The sequence below is a fragment of the Branchiostoma lanceolatum genome, chromosome 10, assembly GCF_035083965.1.
Source record: "Branchiostoma lanceolatum isolate klBraLanc5 chromosome 10, klBraLanc5.hap2, whole genome shotgun sequence".
Taxonomy (NCBI): Eukaryota; Metazoa; Chordata; class Leptocardii; order Amphioxiformes; family Branchiostomatidae; genus Branchiostoma; species Branchiostoma lanceolatum.
The window spans coordinates 20311800-20330504 of NC_089731.1; the positions used below are offsets into that span (position 1 = coordinate 20311800).

At 41.6% G+C, this 18705-nt stretch overlaps 1 protein-coding gene across 2 annotated transcripts; it reads right to left on the bottom strand.

Moving 5' to 3' along the window:
• Positions 1–3074: 3074 nt before the first annotated feature.
• On the bottom strand, positions 3075–13126 carry LOC136443440 (nucleoside hydrolase-like). 2 transcript variants are annotated; one of them, XM_066440675.1, is made up of 7 exons: positions 12812–13126; positions 11666–11750; positions 8514–8695; positions 7744–7879; positions 7000–7161; positions 5877–6013; positions 3075–5267 (listed from the first exon to the last, which is right to left on the bottom strand). In XM_066440675.1, the coding sequence occupies exons 1-7, from the start codon at positions 12860–12862 to the stop codon at positions 4941–4943; spliced, it is 1080 nt and encodes a 359-aa protein (XP_066296772.1). In that variant the 5' UTR covers positions 12863–13126; the 3' UTR covers positions 3075–4940. The 2 variants fall into 2 exon arrangements, with proteins under 2 accessions (XP_066296772.1, XP_066296770.1); XM_066440673.1 differs by having other exon boundaries at positions 8514–8698; positions 12812–13125.
• Positions 13127–18705: the final 5579 nt, after the last annotated feature.

Consider the following 18705-nt stretch of genomic DNA (forward strand, 5'->3'; position numbering starts at 1 on the left):
GCTCTTTTTGAGCGATTTAATGTCAGAGGTTTGAACCCGGGACTTATTGGCTAATGGGACAAGACGCTCTGACCATTACGCCATACGATTCCCTCTCCAACATCTGTTTTAAAATTCTGGTTGGAACAAAGGCCAAGCACTGTCACAGGTGAAGCAAAGTACAAAGGACGCTGCCTGCCACATGATAAGGTACAGGCTTTGTCTGATGACAGCAGGGCGATTCACCTGACTGCACAATGGGGTCACTTCTTGCGCTCATGCAAAATTCAATTCTATAGCATATGATTGGGCTTCTTGCTTTGTTGGTTCAAAAATCGTGAAAATCCATTCATTTGTAAATCATGGGAGATGAATTCAGAAAGTGAATTACTGTGAGTTGTAAAGAAACAAGGAACGCAATGCAGATATAAAGGCCTACGACATAGCCATAGGGTGGCATGCACAAGAAACAGGGCAAAACAAAGCCTAAGTTCCACATAGTCCTTACATGAGATAGCTCTGCTAAAATTCGATGACTTAAGTTTCCCAACATCTGCACCGTGGATATAGAGAAGGCTAAGGGACGAAATTACCAGTAAAAAAAATGTTAGTATATAGTATATTATAAAGGTAGTCCCGGGCACATAGCCATTTTGAGGCCGTAGGGGCAGCGGGTAATTATCCACCGTGTCTCGGCAAGGTTGTTTATATATACTGTATAATGTAGTACGTAGGGTACGGTATTGACAGGCGGAGCCCATCCCTCTCCTTCCACCTTTTTCCTATCAGTAATGAAATAAAGCTGTTACAGCTGGTATGCATACGCAGTCAACCTTCTGAAGTACGACACAAATATTACCTGTAAGGGCCTGAGCTGGCCGTATCTACCCTTTTCATCGATTACAGAAGGAATGCCTTGATCGCGGTACTTTCCTTCACATGTGTCGAGTGTTAATGAGGTATCAATGCAGAGAAAAAATGACTTGGCGAGGGACACTCTTTATGCAAATAGCTGAACAATATCCGTGCCGCACATGCAGGCTATAATTCACGCCTCCATGTGAGATAAATGGCGCGTCTGCATGACATCAAGTCAGAACTGATCATCTTAAGCCCTTCTCAGAAAGGACAAATGTTGATCTTGAAATGTCATGGCTACTTTCCTACAAGGCCCCACATTTGTCTGTGCTGTGATGCACCCTTCAATACAGCCCGCAGCTAGTATGAAATGTATTGTTGTTAGTTGGATCTCTATCATTCAACCTCCTTACAAGGACTGGGTGGTACCAGACTAGTCCTTGTCCCAGAATTTCGGCCAGCCTTGTACGTAACAAAGGTTTGATAGATTTCTTGTGTTTCCAGCTGATATTTGTCGGTGTCTGCATGTATTAAATGCCATTTTCTGTATTCGCAAGTACTCACTACAATCTAACAAACTTCCCGTTGGTACGTGCTGACATTAATCAGATACTTATCTAGCACCATGATAGAACAAAGAACGGGCATCCTACAGCCTGAACAACAGAACCCCGCTACTTACATGAAACACTATGTGGTACATTTGACAACTTTCATATGGATGCCTCCTTTAGCAGTACAACCTATATACTAAGATAACTGATGAAATACCTTATTGTGTGTAGCTGGTTCAGAACCCGTTGGCGGAGCGGCCTGGTGCAGGTGAAAACGGAGACGTTGTAGTGACGCAGTCCTCGCTGGACAAAGGGTAGTCAGGTACTTCTGTACGTCCCTGATTTGGTATGCTAATGAGGTATTATGCAAAATGAGGAAAGGCTTTTAGGATCTTACCGTTAATCTAACATGTGTCCAATTATTTTGTTCTTGGATTTTGTAGATCGACATTGTCAACTCTTATGTCTTATATTTTTTGTGATGAAATTCAGATTTTAAAAAATCAGAAGCAAAAAAGGCACTTCTTTATTCATTTTTTTATGAACTATCGGGTTACGTTATCCGTCGTTATGAAGGAGAGTGAGATTTCTTTCATATTTTTTAACATTAATCAATGCACTGGGCCGTGTAAGCTGCCCATGTGTTGAAACTTGTAGCCTTTACTGTATTTGATATGGGAAAGTATTCTCCAAGCAGAGGCTTCGATCGAGAGGGGTAGTTTTGTCCGGGATTTTAACGTTCCTCTCCTCTCACGTTAAAATCCCGGACAAAACTACCCCTCTCGATCGAAGCCTCTGCTTGGAGAATAATGGGAAAGGTTGTCGGGGAGTTTATCAAATTCTTGAAAGAGATGATGTTTTTGTTGGAAGTTGGCCCGGATGTTGTCCCTCCATGTAAATTCTGGGTCTGGGACAGATAGCAGAAGAAAGAAATAATTTATGTGGCTTTAAAACGTTGTAGCGTAAATGATAATATACGGTCATCATAAACGTATTAGTGTTATTTTTTTCGATTTGAATCCGAGATAAGTGAAGGTTCGTAATGCCCCAGGCAATTACTACAGAACGTTGTTAGACAAGTTGGCTCGGCACAGTAACGGGGTCTTTACAAAGACATCACTGCAAAAACTGATGTTTAGATCCTGTAGAGCGATATTTTTCCCTGTCTTGTGACGCCGCTCTGTTCTAGCTTTACGGTTCGCTTGGCCGATCAACCTGTCAATCATAGTCATCGGTGAGGGCAGTCCAACTGGACAAATCAATGCCTTCATAGTTTAAGATAAACAAACGTCTTGGGTTGAATTGATTTTTCCTTGCTTTGCCGGAGTGCATACATCCGGAAGGTGTGCCGTAACTGCTTGGCATGGATAAAGAAACTCGTTACGGGTGAAATGAACCGAACAAAGCCGAAGAAACATTTTCTTCGAAGGAATCTGGCAGATATATCTTATGGCTATAACTAATTCCTATTGCAATCCAGTTTGTTTCGGTGTCTGTACACATGTAGTAAAGGTTTCCGCGTATATTGCAAGCCCTTCCTTTCTAAATTTGAATCGGCTTGCAGGTTACTCTTTATTGACGTTATGGATGGAGATAAAGGTCAGGCAAACAAAGATATACACTACATTTTTCAAATCGTACGTAAAAAATGCCATGGACACATGATGGATACGTACACATACATGATATAATAACTAAATAAGTTAATTGTAAGTTCTTGCCCGTGGGCTAATTGCAAATACGTATAACACGAAGGGACGGACAGGCAATGGGTAACAATCTTATTTGGGTCTGACGTCTTTTTCCGAGACAGTGGAAGACGAATGATCCCACATTTTCTGTATGTGTGAGTTTTGTGATGTTAAGAGGAGAGTAGTTTTCTTCTTGTCTGTAAACTTATGATAAAACAACATACCAAAGTTGGCGTCTGGTCTCCGGTAACCCTCGATGTTTTTTTTGTTATTTTTTGTTATAAGTGTCTCTTAAAAGAATACATGGTTTGGGCTGTAGTTCTGTTCCGAAACAATGACTCCAAGCAATTGAAACCTCCTTGGTCTACGGTAACTCATGGATATTTTGACGGTCTCTCGCTTAGGCTTCGTGACAACAATCGGATTGCTTGTGGGCGTGCTTTTGTCTGGTCGTTCTTGTGCATTTTTTTGTCTCTGCAGTAGCCCACAACTGACGCAAGTAGGGTGGCAGGTGTCCCGTCCAGGGAATCTGTCGAGTGCACACCTGGCGCAGCAGACAGCTGTTAATGATACTTTCTAACAGCGGGTCATCCTGTCCCACCGGACCTACCAACACCTAGGCCTCCGGGCAGTTCTTTGTGCTTTCACCACACGACGAAAGATTGCACCGATTATATCGAAGATAAGCAGCATCTCGTAATGGCTTAAATATAGTTACAGTCAGACACCGATCTTCCCTCCCTGTTCAAAGATGTTCAGAAAGGGAAAGGGGGCACACATTAAGTGTGCATACCCCGAGATAGAAACTGTAATGACATTTGTACTAATTCTCAGTCTTTTGTTATTTCCACCACGCACAGGATTGGTAGGTTAACATGTGATGGACACATCGTAGTAAAACAAAGCTAGCGTTACGAAGACATTAAAAAAGACAGTCAAAGTACATATCTTTTTACTATAAGAAATAACCTATGCATCATAGTCTGCCACTTATATAGATACACACATACTTTCACCTGTTTTCAATTTTAATCAAAAAGATCTTTTCTGTTGGCTATTTTTTGGATTCCTGTTTATATATTGTTCAATTAATCTGTCAAGGATATTCTGACATATTTTGAGAGTTAAAAATTAGTGTTAATTTGTCTCATTATCATAATTTATTCAAAATGAATAAGAATCACACTTTACACTAAAATGCTACATTTTGTGTAAAAAAGTCGGTATCTTATTTTCAGATTTCTACGCAACAATAAATTGGTACTGTAATAGCAATGAAGACAAATTTCTGTCATTTGACAAGAATTTCTTTCAAATTACATAATAAACATTGCAAAACCGCCCAGGGTCCAGCGGATAGCACGCAAACTTTAGAGTATAACTCCCATACAAGTGGGCGAATCCCGGAAAAAATTCTCATAAGTTGTAAGACATGTACACAAACAGACTCATAGAAGGAATTTTTTCTCCGACGTATCAACCATTTTAGTCCCGTACACATACCAAAACAGTCACGCTATGCGCGGTAACCAAGTTTCCCTTATTCCCTTTTTATCTATTTTGAAATCTTCTCTGAAATCTTAGAAGTATTCACCTAAAGCCACGTTGGTTTAATTTTGGTAATAATGAAGAAATGACATACATGTTATTGTGGATTTCCCGTTTTCCCAAACCAATGATGTAGAACCTATTACACATGAAGGGGTTTCAGCTGACCTACTGTAGCCCTCCCGATGGTCGTAAACGCCCGTAAACCACAAACGTATCACTTAGGACACGGGAAGTCTATACCGCCCGTCGGCTGACCAAGATAAAAGGGTACCGATTGAAGAAAACCCCTTTACGCTGTATCAATATGTTAATGTACTGCTTCGGTCAAAAGTTCTTTATATCGAGCCATGTCAAGGTTTTGCATGACGTCAATATTAGGACGTTTCTGACTTAACCTTCCCCAATCTACAACCATTTGTGCTCTTGTAAACTCGCCCTTTGTTTCTACGGTGGCGTATACATTAGAGACGGTTTGTGCCAGGGAGTTGTCCATAACAACGGCGGTTGCCAAGGGGTCACAGCACATATACGTCAGCATGCCGTCTTGTTGAAGTCGTTGGGTCAGGTTGTTTGTAATGTCCCGGATGAAGCGAACCTTAGGCGTGTCTGCAGTTAACCAGCTTGAGAAGAAATCCTTTATGGAAAATAAGAAAATAAACTAAAAACAGTTGCAAGCAAATACTTAGTTAGTGTTTATTTTCACATGGTCTAGTCCAACGAACTACTGCTATGATTCTTATTCAAGCACATTCATATATATTGTGAACAGCCCTCGAGCTAAGTCATGCCACTTGCTACATAATGTTATGAAATGCCGCAGGGTGCCTACTACTCAACCAGTAACCATGGTGTCAGCCGTCTGGTGCAGGCTATTGATCTTATTTGTTTGGAACAAAATAAACGAAAGAAACGAAACCAAAGCCACATGTTTCCCTTCCTTGAAGGTAAACAGGGAAAGTTGAACCCTACGTCAAAATAATCGTTGTTTTCGCGAGGTATCATTTCGAGATTCATATCAACAGTCTATGTTTGAAAATGGGGAGGTATACACCCGAGCTTCGACCAAATTAAATCTTCCATCATCTGTTCCGAAAGGACTTTATAAGTGCTTTTGGGAAATACGTTCGTGGAAGGCTACAAGAAGGACTGATGTAATTACTTCAATCTACATATGATGCATTCCCTTTGGTGTTGATCAATGTAAAGAAAAGCTGAAAATTAAATAGCGTTCTCGTTGACGTACCCATTCCAGTCCGTGTTCTTGACAGACCTCCCACGGTACAACCTTCATGGGACACTTGTACTCCCGCAGAACAACCTGCGCCGCCTCCGGGTCCATCCAGAAGTTAAACTCCGCAGCTATGTCCATGTTACCGACTCCTGGGGACGAGAAACGGTCAAGGGTAGATTTTTAGATATATCATAAAACTCACGTTTGCACTCACGTGGCTATGACGTGACTATGACGTGTCTATGACGCAAGTGCAGTCCACCTTGTTTGATGGTTGAATCTGAATGCATTAGATTTGGTTTTCTTTTGTAGTGAAGATATTTCAGAAACAGTTCTTTGTCACGTATACGTAACATTAACATAATAATGATTTTTGCAAGGGAACCTTTACAGGTATCATTTATCAGGTTTAAACCAGCCAGCATTATCGCATTTAGTGAAGACAATGATACGGGACGCGTCTTTTCCTATATCTTTGAAAAAGAAACCAAAACGGTTCATAGCGGCAAGTGTGCAGATCTTGGCACGCTGGCGCTCTAAATGTTTTCCTCCACCTTTTAGACAGATTTTCCGAGATGATCGTCAGTCTATCATGACATGTAACACCTGTTGACGCCAAACGTCGGGCTGAAAACACAACTACGGTATATCAGAAATATCATCAACAGTTACAGTACTTTCATGAATAAGTCTCGATGCTACAGACAGATTAGAATATATCTTTAAATGCAACAACGCCAACAATGCAAAAATAGGTGACTGTATGAAAGACTGCTTTGTCATTAGAAAAATATCGAAACTAATGATTAGCCCCACTCGATTATAACACTATATCAAAGGCTTATGCTAGCACTTATTGTATTAGTAATTAGGACGTCAAGTTTTATCATGTTTACCTTAATTCTTTACCTCTATTTTGTATTATTTCTAATAGTTGTTGCATTACATTTTATCGTGTACATTTTATCGTATCTTCTGATAAAGCAATTGGAACAGAATATCAAAGCATTTCTCTTTCATGTTACTTCAGGCCAAGCAGCTGTACATTCCAGATACGTCAGACAGTATTTTTTTCCGCATTAGCTTATCTTCGATTCGTTTCAAACCCCGCACATGTTCCAGTTCATCCTCTTACCTCTGATGTTGCCTCCCATGATGATGATCTCCTTAAAGCGTGAGGAAATGTCCGGGTCCATCCTCCTGGCCAGGGCCACGTTAGTGAGCGGACCGAGGGCGATCAGTGTGATCTGGTTCGGGTAGGCCTTCGACATCTGTATCAACGTTAATGCGGCGTGTTCTAATGGCGAAAATATTAGATAGTTGAAAACTAGGCAAAGGGTAAAAAAGAAGTGTCAGGTAGTCATTTCCATTGAAGCTAATATAATTATAGTAATATTTTCAGCCAAGCACACTGAATCACTCCTATTCCTCTCTACGCTTGCTATTGGGGACATCATTGTAACAACAGGTCCCGGAGTCGAAGGTACCGCTCGGGCCCCAAATCACGCGACAGTGGCGCCGGAGTTGGAAACGGCGTCTATAATGTCAAACTTATTCACGTGCTTAACACCTTGAGTTCCATCGTACACACTTCTGATAACACATGAAACTTGGATGGAAAAGAAGGTCAAAGAAAATAGTATAATTCTATTTGAAGATGTCTAATATTAACTGCATTATCGAATCATTTTCTCGTTTTGAATCCTCTATCTAATCAACAGGTTAAATATTTCAGAAACAGTCGGCAGATACTAATTTGCTGAGTTTGGTTCGAGTTTTAGCATTGACATTTTCAAAACCACAGGCTGAGCTGCATGCACTGTTCCAGGCTGCATGACAATACACTTACTTAAACCGGGTAAAGTTACAAGCTAGGCACCTGATTGATTGATGAGGCTGTAGTCAGGTGCGTTGACGTCAGGTACATCTCCCATGCCGTCGACTCCGCTCCAGTAAGTGTGGTCAAAAACGTCATGGCCCATGAGTTGGAGCGACGCCCCTACGTACAGAGAGATCTAGGAAACCAAGACATATTAAACCCAAAAAGATATTGTTATACTTCACAGTCCGTTGTCCTATGGATTACAATTACATATGCCATTAGACTGTCTTCGTAAAATAGAGTTTGTTTGCACTCAAGTAGCGATGACATATTATCGTCCGACATATTGGATGTCTAAACTAAGACGTTGTCGAGTAAAGTTGAGGTCGTTTACGATTTAACTTGCAGCTATGAACTTATTTTTGTATAGATGCCTTCCTTTCCTCCGTATCTAACCAACCAATATGGTGGTTCTGACATAACATGCAGACTCTGTGACGTCACGTGCTGTACTGTTTTTTCGATGTGTGTGTGTGTCATATCCCTTGATTTGATCGGTCCCGTGACAGCTGCAAACAGACAAATAAGAAGCGTTCTGTGATGGTCAGATCGCCGTACCTGGCGACAGCTGAGCCACAACAGCGCAACAACCTTTGAGTCTGAGCGAACAGCTGCCGCTGAGGCCAAGAGGAGGGCCAGGAAAGCCCGACTACTACAGAACTGATTGAAAACCCATGTGACTCGCCATAATCTGTTCGAGTAGCTGTCAACACACTTGTAGACGAGTGTTAACGAAACAAATCGGTAATGCAAAACAAAGTACTCACATCCATGCGCCCGGCGACCCGTAACACCCTCAGCGCGTTCCGACATCCCTGCTGTACGTCACGTGCGTTCCCTCTCACACACGTGACCGCCAACACGCGCACAGCAGGCTGGGATAGCACCATCAACATGGCGATGGCGTCATCAATCCCGGGGTCCACGTCAAGAATAACAAGCTTCTCCTCTACTGATATCATTTAACATGAAAAGGGTGGATAAAAACACAGATGGAAAAAAAATCATAATGTAAAGCTTTAATATATACATTTCGTAATTACAGGTTTGACGTATGTCAAAGCCTGTATTGCTTTAGTACGATTGTGATCACGTGGTCTATGGGCGCCGCCATGTTGTTACGTAGCAGTGCATCAGCCAATGATATCTAATTTTGTCACTGTGACGTCATTCCTCTTACTTATTCATCGCCTTTTTACTTATTCATGACATCTGTAGCTCAGATACATCTTCTACTGAATATATAATAGTCATATCAATATTAATTCGGTACCTTTTTACAGGGTCGTCACTATTGCTTATTCATTACATCATCTGCTGAATATTTAACATTATCAATCATTGCCATCATTCAATATTCATTCATTTGCAGTTCAAGCTTTTTGTACTGTCCAGGCCAGCCAGTCTTCCCACTAGAAATACCACCGACTAAGCTGGTAACTTTTGTTCGTGGGTTAACACTACATGAAAATGCAGTTGAATTGATGCTGAATAGAGATTAACCAATACTAAACTGGTATCAATTAATAGGCAAGAAGATTAGTTTTTTTACTATCTTGACAAAATCCACGTTGTTAGATAATTAACATAGATAATTGATATATTCATGTGTAGTTCTGTCTCTGATCGAAGGTCATTAACATATTAATAGAAACTGCTATAACACCTCACTGGTAAAGGAAAGGTGTTTCATCTTTAAGTCATATGTACTTATCATTATCATCTTTATGTGTGTTATGTTGATATGGACCTCATTTGCATAATTTATGCAGAAACTTCAAATTTCCCTTATGCTAAATGCTACACATGTCATATAAGAGGTGAATGTCGTTGTAGGACAGGCGAATACAATTGAATGTTCAGTATGCTAATTATGGCCTCATTTGCATCATTAATGATTTATGCAAAATCTATGTTTTCCTTACAATAAACGTTACAGATGTCATATTGGAGGTGTAGGCAGCTTTAGGATAGTCGAAAATAATGGAGGAGCATTATGCTAATGAGGGCTTCATTTGCATAATTTATGCAGAAAAGTTATACTTCCTTTAGGGTAAATGCTAGGGATGTGATATTAGTGATGTGGGTAGCTTTAGTAAAGGTGAATACAATGGAATGTATGTTATGCTAATGAGGACCTCATTTGCATTATTATTGAAGAAACTTCATATTTCCTGTACGATGAATACTACGGAAGCCACATTGGATTTGTAGGTAGCTTTACTAAAACCATTATCTTTAGGTGTGTTATGCTGATGATGACTATATTTGCAAAATCAAATGCAAAAATGGTAGGGGCTTCATATTCGACATATATGTAGCTTCAATAAACAACGATGCTGTTTCATACCTCTTTTATGAATGGAGATGAATATTCTTTATTTTCTCGAAAATATTGCCTTACTTGTTATGATTATCATGGCATGAATTTTATGTAAATGAGGTGATTTGCATATGGATTTCAAAAATTAGAAAATGCTGTAGCACTTTTGTAACTAACATCTTGGCATTCATACATATGTTATTGTAACTAGATGTTAATTTGGAAAATGTGTTTAGGTATGTCCAGTATCAGGGTGAAGTGGCAGAAGTTAGGGTGGCAGAAGTTAGGGTGGCAGAAGTTAGGGTGGCAGAAGATGATTACCGAGTAGTTTTGAGGCTTCCGGGAGTCAGATGTGACGTCATAATATTATACCAGTGCAAAGGTGTAAATGGTAGGGTAGGGTGGCAGCCGCAGACAAAACAGACGAACAGTGATGCGCACATGGTATATGCGATGTCGTTCCTATAATCAAATTAACATGGCATTACTAATTAGTAAATTATTGTGAATAAAAAATACTTTTAATCTCCGTGGAGGAGGGTACTCGCGACAGTTATGAAAATCGGCAGTATGTGTGCCTCTGACCATGGATACGCTGGTGCAATGGCATTATCATCCCTATATAATGTTCTTGGTTGGTATTGATTAGGCTAGTAATGTCTTCTCCATAGGCAAACCTGTCTGTATTTGCCGCTAGCGCAAATATTTACTCTAGTTATAAAAGGCTTATCTATGGTCAATAACAACCGATTAGTCATTTTCATCGTCTTTTGAAGATCCTGTTTATCATTGTTAGGTCAAAGCTGCATATATGTAACGTTAACTTTAACGTTACAGCAAAGTATCAAAACATACCAAAATCATTATGATCCGTCAAACCCTTCTTTAGTTATTCTCTTTCAAAGGTTTAAACAAAATTGGCCCCTGCAATTAAAAAATGCCAGCACCACCTACTCTCTGCCTCAACAGCTATCCACTAGTACCACTCATAAATCACGACCACAGCATGTCCATAACGGGATATATCAAAACCGGAAGTTCCCCTGCAATATCTTAGAAAGCCACTAAAGGGCCTATTAAAGAAACTGGTCTTCGTTTTCCCGACCTTCCAAGTATCATAATGATCCATCCATAGCTTCTCATGTTATGCTGATATCCGACACACACACACACACACACACACACACACACACACACACACACACACACACACACACACACACACAGACACACACACACACACACACACACAGACACACACACACACAGACACACACAGACACACACAGACACAGACACACACAGACACACACACACACACACAGACACACACACAGACACAGACACACACACACACACAGACACACACACACACAGACACACACACACACACACACAGACACACACACACACACACACACACCTAAAGACACACACACACAGAGACACACACACACACAGACACAAACAGACACACACGGACACACACATAGACACACACACAAAGACACACACACAAACAAACAAACACACACACACACACACATACACACACACACACAGACAGACACACACAAACATGTAAAAATTTGATACCCTGTTGTCCAGCACGATCCCTTGTTCTAACACTTAAGCCAACCCCAAGTCCAACGGAAAGTGCCAGAAGGACCACTGCAAGCGCCTGCAGATGACAATGAGAACTGTTGCAGACATAACTCAGTATGTTGAACTTAGGACGGCCATGCATGAAAATAAGCAATCCGCAAAATTGCTCTTTAGAGTGTTGGTTGATCAAACCTGTAAAAGCCGATTTATATCTAGCTTCAAGTCAGAAATGTTACGATACAACTAAGTGAGACGGTCACCGAAACGTCGGCTTTTGTAACTATTTTACAGAATTTCTGCTAATCATGTTCTTATTTTCATAATGTATAAATGAGAAATGTTTTTGATATGTCACTCTAAAAGTCTTACATCAGGTATAAGGTCGTGGAACTCTAGTTCAATGTGTAACCCATATTCGTTGCTTTTTTAAATAAGTTATTGATGAAATTTGTTAAATCCACCACAGAGGACGGTGCTTTCAAATTACAATTTTGCATCATTGGGCTAGAGAGAAAATATAACATAATCTATCATATCAATGTGATTTGTGTCGATTGTGTCTTACTGACAAATCGCAACGAATAAGGGGGAACTAGCTTTACGCCTTACTGGTCACAGTCGGAGGCGCTGAAATTCGCTTTCTGCCGCTGTCAGATTTTGACGAATCATTTGACCACTTCGTGTTGTTTCAAGGTTAATATTTGCAATGTAAAGGGGTCAGAGTCCAACTCCTCTACACCAACACCGTCATCGAAAATCACATTCGAATGCAAAACTGCCTCTTTCGAGGCGTTACAAGGATTCTTAGTACAATAGGTTGGACTATAATCATTACTCTACATGTAATGATTGAAGATGAACGTCCCTTTATCATGGATTGTTTATGACATAATTATAAACGCATAAATGTTGTTTACCTTTCTTGCAAAAAGAATTCAATATATTCCATCCTGTAGATGAATTAATTTACTTTATAGGATCGGAGGAGATACTTAACTGTCTACAAATTAGTGAATATATCAAAGGATGTTAACCGTAGAACCAGCAACTAGACGTGAAACTCAACTTGTTGATACATAACTTTTATCATCTCTAGTCTTAGAGTAATAAAAACTAGGCCACATTAAGTACACTTACCACCGACAGCAAGAGGACAGGCCTCGCTTTTGGGGAAGCCTTTTTCCCCATGACGTTCCGAGCTTTCTCGTGGATTGGTTTAGTACTAGTAGGTGATTCTGATGCTATTCTGTAACGTGCGTACGTTCAAATAGAACTTGTACACACACAGGTCGTTCGACGCCGAACATGCCACCGCGTGCCTGTACTGAAGCTAAGGGCTGTTATGCCGGTTGAACAATTCAAATGCCGATAAACAAACATACACAGAAACCCACAGGCCTTCTAAAAGCACGCAATGACCTTTCCACTTTACCCCAGAGGTCATAGACGCGGTACATACTTACATATTAGTACAGAAATAGCACTCATCGGCTGGCTGTTTGACATTCACATAAGTAGCCCTGTTTGTCTGTGAGAATAGGGTTCACGGAAAATGCAGGGCTGTCTACCAGGCCTGGTTACCATGCCAGACGACCCTTTCTGGGCCCAAGGCTATGCATGGGGGCTTACTCTTTAACGTTAGTAGAATTTCCATGAGGAAAAATGTGTCAATAGCAACCGCAGCTGTGGTGAATTGGATGGGAAGAAAAGGCAATATTTAGAAGCATAATTCCATTGTGCTAATTATCTTCGCCGAGTACTTGTACTCGGAGAAGATTATGTTTTCGGTTGAAAAATCTGTTGGGTGGGTCTAAATGTATGTCAGGAGCATAACTCAAGAAAGCTTCAATGAATCTTTATGATTTTTGGCAGGTGTTTAGTGGTTGTGCAAAGGAAGGTCAAGTTCGAAAATGGTTTACCTTGCGTTTTTCAACAGTACTGCAGCGGACTTTGCATTTTTGTGTGTTTGTTTGTAGGCAAAAAAAGTGACGGAAACGTTGATGGATCTTCATGATTTTTTGCAGGTGTGTAGATGGTGTGAAAACGGAGTTCAAGTTCAAAAATGGTTCCCCTGATAATTTCCGTTGGTTCTGCAGCGGGCTTTGCGTGGATGTGTATTTGTATGTCGCCAGCATAACTCGAGAAGCTGTCGATGGATCTGTATGATATTTAGTGGATGGGTAGGGTTTACAAAAAGGAAAGTCAAGTTCGATAATGGGCCTTCTAGCGGGTACCTAAGGTACTGCAGCGGAGCTTCAAAATTTAGGGGCATATTTTCTGAAAGTGCTATGGTCATTATTTTTGTGTGGTAGATAGTTCATGACACAAAAAGTAAGTTCTGTAAATTTTGGCCCCCTAGCGGCTTGTTAAAAAAATGCAGTGGGTGTTTTTGTTTTGACATTCGGACATGAATAACTTGAGAAGGGGTCGACGGATCGTCGTGATGTTTGGTATGCAGAGAGCTCAGATGGTGCTTTACATAATCAATGACTAATTATGCAAATCAGGAGCTAATTTGAATAATTAGTTAGGAAAGTTAGTGTGATGAATCCCTCGGCAATCTTGGCTAGAAGGGATGTCAATGATATTGGACGGAGTTGGTCGACAGAAGGTGGTTTAGTTTGAGGTACCGGCACCACGATTGCACTTTTCCACTCGTCCGGCACTTTCCCCTGTTGGAGTGAGGAGTTGAGCACGTCAGAAAGGGGACTGCTGAGTTCATATGCAAATTCCCTGATTAGTTTTCCCGGGATGCCGTCCGGCCCAGCAGCTTTCCTGGTTTTTATCTTCAGAAGTCTTTTGTAGACCTCCCAGGGCTTTACTGAGGGATCCGGAAGTGACGGTAGGTACGAAGGTAACAGGGAAAGGTAGATCGGAGGCAAGGACTGAATCACAGCGGCTAATGCTTTGTTGATTTCATTAGCAGTACTTTTGTGGTCACAGTTGTTCACACCATCAATGTGGATTACAGGGTCTGATCTTTTTACATTAACCATGGCTTTGATACCTTTGTGCCATTGACCAATGTCTTCGTTCTTCAGTGATTTGATTTTTTCGTCATAGTGTGCCATTTTAGATTTCTTTATTTTTCTTTGCACTTTGTTCCTGAGTTGCTTCCAGGAGTCAAAGTCTTTTCTGACAAAGGCCTGTTGACGAGCATGAAGTAAGGATTTAATCGCCGGGGTAATCCAGGGTTTGTCTTGGTGATGCAATCGGATGGACTTCAGGGGGAAGTACTCATCAATTTTGGACTGAAGGGTACTGTACATTGCCTGAGACTTGTCACTTGCAGAAGCGGCCGTAAAGACCTCTTGCCAATGGTGAGAAGTTATCCACTGGCCGAAGTAGCGCAGTGCAGAGTCAGGGATGGGCCTACATACACGCTTTACAAGCTTGTTGTTCACGGTCCTCTCTTTAGGGTGCATCGTCACGACATTGTGGTCGCTGTTAGCAAGCGGGTCTTCCACAGAAGGGACTGAGTAGTGTGACTGTAGGTTCGTAATGAGGAGATCAAGTGTCGCTTGACCCCTCGTCGGTTGACGGTTGACTTGCTGTAGGCTGTGACTCTTGCACAGTCTGCTAACTTCCACATGGTTGAAGTCTCCCCCAATTAGTACGCCTAAGTCGGGATGTTTCACTTGTAAGGAGTCAACTGTTTCTATCAGGTGATCCAGAAGAAGCTCCGCATAAGGAGAACTAGGAGGCGAGTAGACAGCACAGACTGCCAAACATGATACATTTCGTTGAAGACGGTACCATGCCCGTAGCCAGGATTTTGAATGGGGGGGTTCTTTTTAATTTTTAAGGGACCAGCGAGCGCCGTAGGCGCGAGACGAGCGCCGCAGGCGCGAGCTTCCTAGGGGGGTCTGGGGGTATGCCCCCCCGGGAAATTTTAAAATTTGAACCTTCTGATATGGCATTTCCTGTGTTTTTGAGAGGATTTAAAAGGAAGAAATCAGAGACAAAGTTAGCAGTTTTTCTAGGATTTCAGCTCCGTTGGTGATACAAATAGACCCACCTTAAAAAAAAAATCTTGGACGTTAAAAAGTGGACCCTTGAGCGTTTCAATTTCTAAGAATTGAACCTCCTGAAAGGGCATTTCCTGTGTTTTGAGAGAATTTCAGAGGAAAAATCAGAGACAAAGTTTTTTCTAGGATCCTAGCCTCAGTGGCATTGCTCGTGATGCAAATAAGTCCACCTTGAAAAAAATCTTGAACATTAAAAAGTGGACCTTCAAGCCTGTGAAAGTGGACCTTCAAGCCAATGGGGGGGTTCGTCCGAACCCCCCGAACCCCCCCTGGCTACGGGCATGGGTACGGTCGCAGTTTCACCTAGTTAACCTCAAGTTCGTCGGGTACGGGCATGTCAAGTGCACTTGATGCAATGTCATTCCTCACGTATATAGCCACCCCGCCACGTTTGCTAGGTTGCGTGTGGTGATGCACGCTGTCTATTTTATCATGTAACAGTGACAATGTATACGATCACAGCAGCTAGATGACAGCATGGTCTCTATGGGAGAGCAGTTCCACTTGCGCGTCAATATAGGGGTGCATTTACGATATTGAATTGACGATAAAAGTAGTTACGGTGTAACAAAAACATCATACATCACCACGCCCAACCTAGCAAACGATATACCAAGTTTAAAACCAATGCGACGACGGGAACGTGAGTTCTAGCTGCGAACGTGCAAACAAAAGCATTTCCAATACTCCCGTCAGGAGGTCATCCTCCTTCCCGTAGTAACAAACACCTTACCCACCATGTACACACTATAAATACTTCATGGAGAATTGCGTTCTACGGACTCTTGTTGCTCTCGGCCTAGTTTTTCTCTAGGAAATTCCATTAGAACCTCCATGCACATCCATGGGCCCAGAAAGGGTAGCCTGGCATGGTAGCCAGGCCTGACAGACAGCCCGGCCTACCCGTGCGAATACGTAATGTTCAGTTTTGAAATACAAATGTAGCAGGTGCTTTAACTGTACTTGGACAGATTTCCAATGATGTACATGAGCGCTGGATTTGGTCTCTTTCGGAGCTTAATAGATTGGTAGAAATTTGCCAAAGTTGGATTGATCATTTGAAAAACAAGAAGCTATGTTCTTACGGTTGACTTTGGTACGGTTACTTCATACCTTCGCCGATAAGGTACGCTTCTTCGGCCCTTGGGAGGTCAATGACCTGTTGAGTCTCGCTTTGTCCACCTACCCGCCCCAGCCCGGCCTACCCGTGCGAATACGTAATGCTCAGTTTACGGGTAGGCCGGGCTGTCTACCAGGCCGCTTAAAAAAGAAATCAAGTCTCGGCGCAGTGCCGCCGATTGCAAAAGGCGTAGAAATGGTTCGGAAACAATCTTAAGGAATAACAATTTCAAAACATTGCCATGGCGACGGTGGCCTTTGAGGACATGTGCAAATAAGGTTCGTATGTGCATGAATTGTATTAGTTGATCGTCTGCTTCACTCGAATAACATAAGTTGTTTAGCATGAAAGACTAATGTAAGCAAATACGCCTTTTCTGGCTTTTCCTTAACAATAATATAAAGGTTTTCATAATTCATGTCAAATTAAAGTGACATTTACTTAGCTTTCTAATGTTGCAAGTATGAAATTCCCTTCCGTTCACTTTTGTTGATAAAAGTCATTCCGAATAAAAATTGATTTGCTATTACCAACACATGATCTCCAGTCTTCGTCAAGCTTGACTGCTTCTGTGACGTCACTTTATGCAGACAGAACACGTGACACGTGAGGCAAAATCTCTTGGCAAAGGTAAAGATCGTTGAACTCTAGTTCCAGATATGTTTGAGTGTGTGTGTGTGTGTGTGTGCGTGCGTGTGTATGTGTGTGTGCGTGTGTGTGAATGTGTGTGTGTGTGTATGTTTGTGTGTGTGCGTGTGTGTGTGTTTGCGTGTGTGTGTGTGTGAATGTGTGTCTGTGTGTATGTTGTGTGTGTGTGTGTGTGTGTGTGTGTGTGTGTGTGTGTGTGTGTGTGTGTGTGTGTGTGTGTGTGTGTGTGTGTGTGTGTGTGTGTGCGTGTGCTTATCCGTGTGTTGAAACAGTGCCCAGCATCTAGGACAGCTCGCTTGCTTGTGAATGATTTAACAGGATACTAGTATTTTGGGGCGTCATCTTGATGATTAATCTGTCTCTCTGGAAGGTAAAAGCACAAACTGAACAGCTTTTGTCATAAACGAAAGAAATGTCCTTTGCTTTAGCACCTGTTCATGGATCGAAAGTGTCGCCTAGCAATTATTTCTAGACCTGAAATTATCTAGATCTGCCGTGATGGAAGCTTCATTCTTATGGATCAAAAGCGTCATCTAGCAATGTTCACTAGAACTGTAACAGTCTTAAGTCAGGCGTTGCCTTGTTAACGTGAAAAGCACATATTTGTTTTGTGCGCCGTAGTCTTTAACGTATTTCTATGCCTGTGTACGTGTGGGCGTGTGTGTGTCACCCTCCTTTAGCAGTGCTGAAACCCGCTCGGAAAATGCTCGGCAAACCCTCCTGGTGTGTGATTGGAAATATTGGTCATCGCCAAGGACAAGTCGCTTGCTTCTGCGCTAATAACTGGCCTTGTAATGATATTTCTCGTGTGCTTGATAATTGGTCCGTTTTGACAACAATTGACCTTTAAGTAATGAGCAACTTTAAACATAAGCGAAAGGTCGTCTGCTATGGCACATTTATGTTCAAGGATAAAAACCGTCACCAAGCACTTTTAGTGCGAAAACTGCAGGAGTTCGTAGTTAAGGGTCATGCTGTTATGTGTTAGGGCACTTTATGCTCGAAACGTGGAACGTTAAAGAAATACAATTACAAATTAAGTTGACGACAGTCGAACTCCTCACCACGTTTTATATACGACAGTACATGTACTATCGATTTCGGTACGGTCCTGGGTCTTATGACGAGATTCCTTGTAAATGACATTCACATAATCTGTGCAACGTTATATACACCTTTCAATCTAATTTACACATGTCGAAAGTATGTTATTCCACCATTTACGACTAAGGGTC